Consider the following 9,966-nt stretch of genomic DNA (forward strand, 5'->3'; position numbering starts at 1 on the left):
TTCTGCTCATTGACAAGGTTCTGACAGCACCCCACATCGTGACGGGTCCTGTTGCTGTTGGCAGGGATGTTTCTGTTCCCGTGACTTTTGGTGCCATTATCACAGAGGGACCCTGGAGTTTAAGTTCAGAGTTGCCCTGTGATTGGAGACATTGACATCAGGCATTGACTCCTATGCTTCTATGCAAGTCCTCTCCGGCTCTGCCTTCTTTTGTCCTTACTGGAAGGAGGCCAGTGGACTATCAGTGAAGCGTAGGTGGGAAGATTCACTTACTGTTATAACAACAACATCTATGTTTGTTCAGAGCCTCCTTCGTTTGGGGCTATCGTGTTTTCGAATGTTTTCACGTGTTCGGTTCTCACAATGCCTTCTGAAACAGGGACCATTATAATCACGCACATTTTTATAGATGAGAAGACTGGGCTCGGAGGAGGGGAAGGGGCTGGTCACGCAGCTCAGAGGTGAAGGAGCTGGCATTTGAACCTCGGCAGTTTCGCTCCAGGCCCCACTCCCCTGGCCATCGCGCCCCACGTGATGTCCTCTTGCTGTCCTCTCCATCCACGATGAAGGGATAGTTTCCCCTGTGATTGCATCTTTGCTGTGTACAGGAAAATATTTTTTTACTCAGTAACTTCAAACTTAATCACTTTTCTTAACTGTGAATAAAGCCGTACATGAATTCAAGAGTACACGAACTCCGCCCAGCTCTCAAGTATAGTGAGAACATGGCGATTGTGCGGGTCTCAGCTGTGTCCCTGTTTCCTGAGTGGAGGGTGGGCCGTGGGCAGAAGGATCAGGAAGGCAGGCAGCAGGGACAGCCAGGGGAACAGCCAGCGGTTGGCTTGTCATCAGGAAGAACCTCGTGTCTCACGTGAAAGGACTGGACAACTCCTGGAATCAAACCCCCCAACAGAAGGGCGAGGCGCGAAAGCGCCATCACTGAGTCTGTTTTTCGAAACAACGATCTTGCAGCATTTTGCAGGGAGACGTGAGCTGGGGAGCAGCTGTGGCAGAGGGACCAGTTCCGGAGCCATTGTGACCTTTGCGGAGAGAGGTGCTCCAAGTCTGACCCAAGGCAGGAACGCCAGGAAGGATGGGCGTGGAGAGGGTCTGGTGTGGGAAGCCCGTCTCAGGTCAAACCAACAGTCCTGGCTGACTAGTCCCATGTTGGGGGAGAGGCGGAGAGGGGAGTTGAAGTTGTCACCAGGGAGAGTCACTCAGGTGCAGCAGACTGTACTGGGAGGGGGCAGGGTGGGCACCGTGTGGGCGCAGGTTTGGTGCTGGTTTGATACGGGCAGAGAGGCAGGAGGGTAGTCACAGAAATGCCGAAGCGTGATGCGGAGGCTGATGATGCTGGGAGAGGAGAGCGCTCCAGCCACGTGGGACCCACGGGCTTGGGGAGGTTCATGTGCATTACGGACGAACGGCGGTGACTGGAGCTGAGCGCCTGGAAGCCACTGGCACGGACACCGTGTACGAGGCCAGAGGGAAGGGTGGGACGGGTCCAGGTAGAGTTGCCGTCTTTAATAACAAACAAACAAGCGAATAGGATGGTGGTTAACTCTGAACTTCACATAAGCAACGAATAACTTTTTTAAAGTATATTGCATGTAATATATGGGATCTAGTTATCCTAAAAATTATTTATTGTTTGACCTGAAATTCAAGTGTGACTGGCACCCTGTGCTTCACCTGGCAGCCATAACTGGGGCTGCAAATGGAAGTGCCTCCGGGGACCAGGCCAGCGTTGGCCGTGCCCGGGGTCGGGGGGGGGGGGGGGGGGGCGTGCTGACGAGCAGCCTGGAGCGGCTGTCTTGTCTGTGTGGGCAGCTGCTATCCAGGTCCGCTGCCTGCGTTTGCACACGTGGCCTCGAGCGCGTCCAGTGTTCTAATGTTCAAAAGCAGAAGAGCAACACATATATTTCAATATGAAATGTCCCAATTTTAATAGGGGACAACCAAGGAAAAGAACAAATGCGAGGTACAAAGAAAACAGGCCTGTGGGGTCCCTAAGGCCACGGGCCACAGGTGTGCACCCTCTGATCTCATCGCCGTGGACTGGGTGGGCTGGTATTTAACCTGCATGTGATGGGGTTTTGCCAGGTTGGGGTACATAGTGCTTTGTGGGGGGAAGAGATGATAGCAGGGATGGCTCATTTCTGCAAAAAAAAAGAAAGAAAAAAAACCCCGATGTGGAAGTGACGTTTTCAGCCACAAGTCCATGATCTTCGCCCTCAGTGCCTGAGTGCGCCCCATGGCCATTGCCCCCACCCCCCGTTGCTGGGCGGTGGCTGAAGCCCGGGACTGCCCCTGACCGTACCTGCCTGGCGAGGCCTGCGCACGGGGCCTCCCCGCCAGCCCGCAGAGCACATGACGGCTACTGGGGCTTCGAAGGCTTTCATCAGAAAATTGTGGGTGGAAACTTCCCCGGGTTTGTGCCGAGCTTCTTGAGGCTTCTCAGCTTCAGATGCAAAGCGAGTGGGCGTCTCCCTGAGAAACAGAAAGAGAGAACGAAAGCGAGGTGTTTCCCTCAGCCATGGAAACCGTATAAAGGAGGAGCCAGCTTCCCTCCCCTCGAGCAGTGCCATCTGGGACCCCACAGGGTTGAGAAGAAGGAGCCCCCTTTGCCGGGGGGCGGCCCGAGTCTCTGGCTGCCATGCAGCAGACCCTGAACTACCCCTACCCCCAGATCTACTGGGTGGACAGCAGGACCACCCCGCCCTGGGGCCCTCCAGGGACGGTCCTCTCCTGTCCCTCCTCAGTGCCTGGAAGGCCTGGCGAAAGGAGGCCACCACCACCACCACCGCTGCCGCCGCCGCCGCCGCCACCGTCACAACTGTTGCCTCCCCTGCCACTGCCACCTCTGAAGAAGAGACAGGACCACAGCTCAGGCCGGTGCCTCCTGGTGATGTTTTTCATGATTCTGGTGGCCTTGGTTGCTGTGGGGCTGGGGATGTTTCAGCTGTTCCATCTGCAGAAGGAGCTGGCCGAACTCAGAGAGGTGAGCTGCCCTGTGGTCGCCGTGTCCCCAGTGCTGGGTGTGACACAGCTCTGCGCGGTGGCGGGTGTCAGTCTATCCTGGTCCCCAGGGACCACGGTCTTGCTTGCAAAGGGCTTTTCAGTCCATTATTCCTGTCCTAGATATGGATTGTTCTAGTCATCCTGTCTACAGACAGAGACCTGCAGGCTCACAGTAGTTAAAGGGATATTTCCCATCGTGGAAGGGCTCAGGGCCAGAGTCGGACTGGCAGCTACATTCTTCCTTCCTGGGCTGGCAAGTCAGCCTGGTGAACCGTGTCCTTCGGGACTCAAGCAAGAATGGAACTTGAGTCTTGCTGAGAAGTGAATTTGTGCAAATGGCCAAACGAACTTACGTTTAGAGAAGACTTAAAACTATTGGAGGTATTCCGAACCACAAAACTGAGGTGTGAGGAGACTCAGATGCTTGGCCGAAGTCAGAGTTAGGAGAACTTGCAAGGGATTGAGATTCCTTTCCAGGACTTGGTTCATTTGACAAGATGACCTCCTTTGCTTAGATAACTTTAAATTTGTTATACAACTTTTTTTCTCTTGTTGCCAGTCTTCCAGCCAAAGGCATGTAGAATCATCTTTGGAGAAGCAAATAGGTGAGTCCCTTTATGCACGTACGTTGAGTTTCCAAAGATGGTCCTCAGAGCTGGGCCATGTCGCTGGCATGGCCTGAATTGCATCTGTTCTCGGACACCTTTCTCTACCATAGGGATCCCGGCTGGCTCTGCATCTCTGGTCCTTCCTGAGCTGCCCTCGGCTGGGAAGTAAATTTAATTGTGCAAAATCAGTGTGTCTGAGCACTGTGCACAAGGCCGCATAATTTCCGCTTGGCTTTGGGAAGAGACACACACCTCTACAACCCTGGCCCTGTGTCCCCTGAGCAGCTGGTCCCTAGCCAGGATCCTTCCTCAGGCCTCCAGGGTCTCCTACCCAGGGCGGTGGCTGTGCGTCCCTGGGGAGGTGGGGGCAGAGACAGGGGTTTCTAGAAAAGCTCTTTCGTCTTTCAACTCTCCAAGGGATCATTCAAGACTCAAGCTTCATTTAAAACATATTTCCTAGGCTATGTTTAAGCTTTTCAGAAGTGGGAACCCCATCGTCCACACTAGGATGGTTCTTTGGCAGTCGTTGGAAAAGCCGGGGGGGAAGACTTCAGCCCCCATTCAAAAGGTGGTCCAGCTTGCCCCACAGAGCTACCTTCACCGATGAAGGAAAATCCTTGACCCGAGATCCAGGGCAGGAGGAAGAGGAGAATGCTGAGCACTGGCCTCATGACATTGCAGGGCAGAAATTTCGGAAACTGCAGGCAGCTAGATTTTGGACCCGCTGGCTCTTGTGGAGCTAGGGCTCATTGAACTTGAGATTTGGTGTGAGTTGGAGGGAGCTCAGACAGCATCTGGTCCAGTTACCTCATTTTATAGGAGAGGAACAAACCCCCAGGCAGATTAGGTGACATGCCCAAGACCATCGATGTGGCCCTGTAGGGTTTTCTGGGGCAGGGACTGATGCCTCTTAAAGTCAGGCAACTCCCCTCTCTGTGTGAGGATTATGGAGTGAGCACAAGAGATGACAACAAGCCAGAGGCCTCTGCAAAGGCAGTAAGCAAGTCTTCCTAGAAATTGGGAAGAGAACAGAAGGCAGCACTGGCCACCCAGCGAGGGGACCCTGGATGTGCCAACTCAGGGGGTCCAAGTCACCCTGCTGCCCTTGCTCAAATATTTGCTCAAAAAATAAAGCCTCTGGAAGATTTCTAGACTAACACAGATTTGAAAATCAGTGGAATGAGGCTGGTGAGCCAGGGACCTAATTACTCATCGTTCACCCACTCTCTGGAGTCGTTTTGGTGATGGAAAGTTGAAAACATATGAGTCAGGTCTACCAACCCCACAAAGCAATGATCTCCAGATCAACCCAGATGGACCCAAAAGTGGTGAGTTATCACACGGAAATCAAGTCAGCACCTTTACTGATAAGATAAGAGGTGGCAATTAAAATAAAGGAGACCCATTTGCATCCATCAATTTAGTAAAGATTTTTTTTAAAAAGCCCATATTGGCAAAAAGGTGAGAGAAAAGGACCTGCTTAAACACCAGCTGACTGCCAGAGAGCCTAGAAATTTGTATACTTTTCCCGAAGAGCAGTCTGGAGACATATCGAGGGGTTAGAACTGTTCATTTACCTTGTAATCTTATCACAAAGAATTTATCTTTACAAAATAATTAGAGATGTGCTTGAAAATATATATGTAAGGGTGTTCACCACTTCTTTATAAGGCTATTATAATAAGCAATTCCGAAGAAACTTAAATGCCTCTTAATAAGAGATTAGTTGAATACACCATAGTGTATTCAGGTGGAACATAATAAGCAACAAGTAAAAAACCATATATTAGGAGGATGCCTAATGCCTTGGGGACTGTGTGTTAGGTAAAAAGACAAGTTAGTTTAATATTGACTCTATACATATATGCGTACCTTTCTATCTTTCTGTTCTTAAGGCCTAGAAGAATTTACATTTTAACATGGTCACAGTGATTTTTCTCTGGGAGATACTGTTCAAACGTTCTCATTTACTTCTTTTGTACTTTCTGTTTTTCCACCGTTGGCTCATTAGGTCTTTCATTCATTCACAAGTGTTCTTGGGGGTGCTGCCTATGGGCCAGGCTGGGGGCTGGGTTAGGGGTGACCCCTGAGAACAAGAGAGACAGGGGCTTTAAGCAAGCTGGAGGAGCTAAGCAAAGCCAGGCCAGCAGATCTCCGCATTTCAGAGCGCACTAAGTGCACCTAAGATAGAGTGGTTTGGGAAGTCCCCTGCAGGAGCTGCTGTGAGTGAGTGAGTGAGTGTGTGTGTGTGTGTGTGTGTGTGTGTGGTGAAGGGGTGAGAGGTAGGAAAAGCATTTCAGCCCTGCAGTGGCACATGCCAAAATCCTGGGGCCTCACCGAAGTGCTGGGTGTGCTGGTAGTTTCTTCATCCCAGCACTTACCCCGCAGACACGTCGATGGAGGGCCTGCTCCCAGAGCCGAGCGGTACCAGGCTCCTTTCGGGATGTGGGGTGCGCACCGCTTCCTGTCAGAGCGAGGCTCGCTGCCAGGGCAGCCGCACAGGCGGCCTGTGGTGTAGGAATGCAGGCGAGCCTCACTCTGCCTTTCCTGTTCGAGAACACCGCATTCGTGGGGGGCGATCTTGGGCGGTTATAGGGGCAGCATGGGCTCAGGTAACATCCTCAGTGGACCCGGGCATTCCGACGCACCTTTCTAAGAATCTTTCTTAAATGAGCCTTCGTGCATTTCATTAGCTAAGTGGTAGCTCTATTTGGTTCAGCGTTTGAAGTCAGAGAAAGTAGCGTCTGTCTTGAGAGCTACTGTCCGTTTTGACTCCTTCGATGTAATTTGGCAAACGTTTACTGGTCACACGCCCTGTGTTAAAGACTGCACTAAACGCCCCGGTGGGCTGAAGCTGCAGGAAGGAGTTTACCGTTGACTTGAGACAGGTAGGCGAGTTTCACGGCTTTTGCAGAAGAGCAGAGTCCAAGTTCAGGAGAGAGGTGAAGACAGAGTGACTCTGGTTTCAAAGGAGGGCAAAATCACATCGGATTAAAAAGGCTTGGGGCGGTATCCCAAAGAAACAAGTCCTTTTGAGGGCATTTATAGGGTTGATAGGAACCGGACCCAGAGATCTCTCTGGGAGGACATTCCAGGCAGAAGGAACAGCATGAGCAAAGGCACTGAAGGCAGGGAGCTGGGGATGTGCTGGGGGAAACAGACACACTCCCACGTCCAGTGAAACCTTTCAAGGCAGTAGGCCTTGAGGACGACTCATTTGGGGCAGGTTGGAGAATGTCCCTGGGGGAAGACCTAGCAGCCAGGAGGTAGGTGGGTTTGCCGTCCTCTTTGGCCTCTGGCCCACTGAGTCCTGGGGACAGTGAGGTCAGAATGGAAAGAGTCAGGGCTTCCGAGTAGCAACCCCACGCTGACTCTGAGTAGCTGGTCATCTTAGGCAGGCCACCCTATGAAGTGGGACAGGAGTCCTCATGCAAAAGGGTTGTGGCACATTCTAAATGCAGTCACTGATACGACAGCTCTGGATTAATCAATGCAATTATTAATGAATGTGGTTTGATTGTAGCATTATAATGTATGCCTCCGTCTATCTGAATTTGCTTTGTTTTTTTACCTCTCTGTGTCCGAAACACAGAGGCCGTGAGTTCCACAGTGTGAACTTGTATGATTCGTATATGTTAAGACTCTTGCCATTTATGCCTTTAAAATTTTTTTCTTTTATTTAACTATCCTGTTTAGAGTAACTATCCTGTACTGAAAGAATACTCAGTATCTCATGTCTGCTTCTGTCTTTCGTCTCTCTGTGATACAGGACACCCTGATCCGCCCTCTGAGAAAAGGGAGCAGAAGAAAGTGGCCCATTTGACAGGTCTGTATCCGTAAGGCGCCCGTTGCAGAGGGCAGAGCCGCTGAGGTTTCCACTGCTGTGTTCTGGGAGCGCAGTTAATGGGAGGGGAGGCCCAGTCCGGCACTGGTGGACTTTCTGCATGCGGTGCTGTGGACTGATGTGACCGACAGCAGTGTGGTAGAGGCCTTCCCCGTGGGTCGTGCGCACACATCTGGGAAGTGGCTAAGCGTCCCAGGCAATAGCATGTCACCATTCCCGGGATTACTTAGGCAGAAGCTGTAGCATGATCCAGTTTGGACCGACAGACATTCATAGAGCACGTCTGGGTGTGTGCCAAGCCTGGGGTCATGGAGATAAATAACACACAGTTCCTGCCTTCCTGAGTTCCTGAGGAGCTTGGACACCAGTAGGGAAACGGGCTCACAAGTCATCGCTTCGGTGTTAGGGAGCGATCTCTGCTTCAGGCACGTGCTGAATGCTGTGGGGACCCAGGGGAAGGGGGATTTTAGTTCCAAGTGAGGGACGCAGGGGAGGCGTTGGGCCGGATGATCCCTGAGGTCCTTGCCAACTTTAGAACTGCAGACTTCCTGGCACGTGGCTTTTTCCTTCAAGGGAGGACCCCGACGCCTAACCGTTTGGGTGCTGGTTTTGGAGATCACAGAACCTTTGTTCCAGGCAGCTAAACTCACCTCACCAGTTTCTTACTGCAATCAATTAGGGGCATTTATTATGGGCCCCTGGTGTGTCCCAAGAGTGTGGACGATAAAATCAAAGCGGGCCATTTGATAAAGGTGTTGAGGGAATTTTGTGATAGGTGAGTCTGACCCCTTGGCCAGGTCTATGAGGGCTGTGTCATTGGGGGGAAAACAAAACAAAACAAAACAAGAAAAACTTTGGCTCGAGGGAGGGAGGGCCCACAGTTTTGCCTGGGAAGCTTAGTTTGTTGAGTACATGAATGTTTCTGGCTAAAAGCCCCTCTCCGATTGGTTCCAGGCAAGTCCAACTCAAGATCCAACCCTCTGGAGTGGGAAGACACCTACGGGATCGCCCTGGTCTCCGGGGTGAAGTACAAGAAGGGAGGCCTTGTGATCAATGACACTGGCTTATACTTTGTGTATTCCAAAGTGTACTTCCGGGGTCAGTCCTGCAAGAAGCAGCCCCTGAACCACAAGGTCTACATGAGGAACTCGAAGTATCCACAGGACCTGGTGCTGATGGAGGAGAGGATGATGGACTACTGCACTATTGGCCAGATGTGGGCCCGCAGCAGCTACCTGGGCGCGGTCTTCAATCTCACCAGTGCCGACCATTTATACGTGAATGTGTCTGAGCTCTCTCTGGTCAATTTTGAGGAATCTAAGACATTTTTTGGCTTGTATAAGCTCTAAGAAAAGCACTTTAAGATCTTCTCTGTTACGGTTCCTGGTTACAGGCACTGAGAATGTTGCTTTGAAGGAAGGTCTTCTTAAGGCCACTTGAGGTCAAGTGAGAAGACAGAAACCAAGAGGGCCTTGAGACCACAGGGTCGAGCAGGTCCATGAGCCAGACAGGGTGAGAAAGATAACGGATGAATGTAACGCTCTGGGATGCATGTCAAGACGCGGAAGAGGGAAGGGCAGCTACCAGAGCGTTCTACACTCAGCTTTGGTGGCCAAGAGTGTTTGCACGCATTGCGAAGGACACCTTTGAACTCACCTCTTGGGGTGGGTCCACCGTCTACCTCAGGGGAGGCTGTCTTTCAGGTACATGGTGTGAGAGGAGTGGGCAAGGGATGGAAAAGGGGACTCGGCTCGCATGATGAATTTGAGACGCCGAAAGGCCCCTTTCCCAGTGGCAGCACCTTTACTTCCAAAGCCATAGCCTGGGCCACCAGGTGATGGGGACAGAGAAGCTAGGGAGATCTCTTGTATAGCAATATACATGCTGTATAGGTTGCGTTCCATTCCCTATATAGCATGTATATTTCCTGAGCAATTGTAGGGGTGCGTGTGTGTGTGTGTGAGACGGGGAGAGTTACCTAAGTAGAGAGAATGTGGACAGCATGAAGGATGGGCTAGGAGAATATGGGGTACATGTGGTGTAGGTTTTGAATGCTTCTTGGCAACCAACTCTGAGAGGCCTCTCCTCTTTGTCAGCTAGTGATGCTATTTTTCTGTCCTACAATCCATATTTATATATACATACATTTTTGTGTGTTTTTAATGAAAAGAATATATATAATAAAAATCTATTTTAGTAGATGGATAACATTATGGATGTAGTGTTTGGAGATCACAAAGATTTTGGTTTTCTTTCTTATTATTACTCTCTCCCATGGCTTCTTCATTCATTATGATTTCAGGCCACTTTTAGGAGAATTTACTGGTGGGAGAAGGACTTTTCTGGGCTCTCGTTCCCCTCAGCTCCTCTTCCCTCTCTGTCTCCCACTATCCAAAGTTTCCATCGCTGATATTACAGGCCAGCGGACCCACTTGTCTGTTCCTGGGGGCAGGGTCATGGCACAGTGGGAAAGGCCCAGACTTTGGACCAAGA

General features: G+C 51.1%; 1 protein-coding gene across 1 annotated transcript; it reads left to right on the forward strand.

The window, feature by feature from the left end:
- The first annotated feature begins 2,282 nt into the window (after nt 1-2,282).
- On the forward strand, nt 2,283-9,636 carry FASLG (Fas ligand). Its single transcript, XM_037035173.1, has 4 exons — nt 2,283-3,001; nt 3,581-3,626; nt 7,399-7,455; nt 8,428-9,636. Exons 1-4 carry the CDS (start codon nt 2,657-2,659, stop codon nt 8,820-8,822), a joined length of 843 nt encoding a protein of 280 aa, XP_036891068.1. The 5' UTR covers nt 2,283-2,656; the 3' UTR covers nt 8,823-9,636.
- The last annotated feature ends 330 nt before the right edge of the window (nt 9,637-9,966 follow it).

This window comes from Sturnira hondurensis, unplaced genomic scaffold, assembly GCF_014824575.4.
Source record: "Sturnira hondurensis isolate 20B ecotype Veracruz unplaced genomic scaffold, ASM1482457v3 Scaffold0022215, whole genome shotgun sequence".
In the NCBI taxonomy this organism is placed as follows: domain Eukaryota; kingdom Metazoa; phylum Chordata; class Mammalia; order Chiroptera; family Phyllostomidae; genus Sturnira; species Sturnira hondurensis.

Excerpts from the sequence above, each read along its gene's own strand:
- FASLG (XM_037035173.1), top strand. The coding sequence starts at position 2,657 with ATGCAGCAGACCCTGAACTACCCCTACCCCCAGATCTACTGGGTGGAC. Across the intron at positions 3,002-3,580 it reads AGCTGGCCGAACTCAGAGAG|TCTTCCAGCCAAAGGCATGT; the intron begins GTGAGCTGCCCT and ends TCTTGTTGCCAG. Across the intron at positions 3,627-7,398 it reads ATCTTTGGAGAAGCAAATAG|GACACCCTGATCCGCCCTCT; the intron begins GTGAGTCCCTTT and ends TCTGTGATACAG.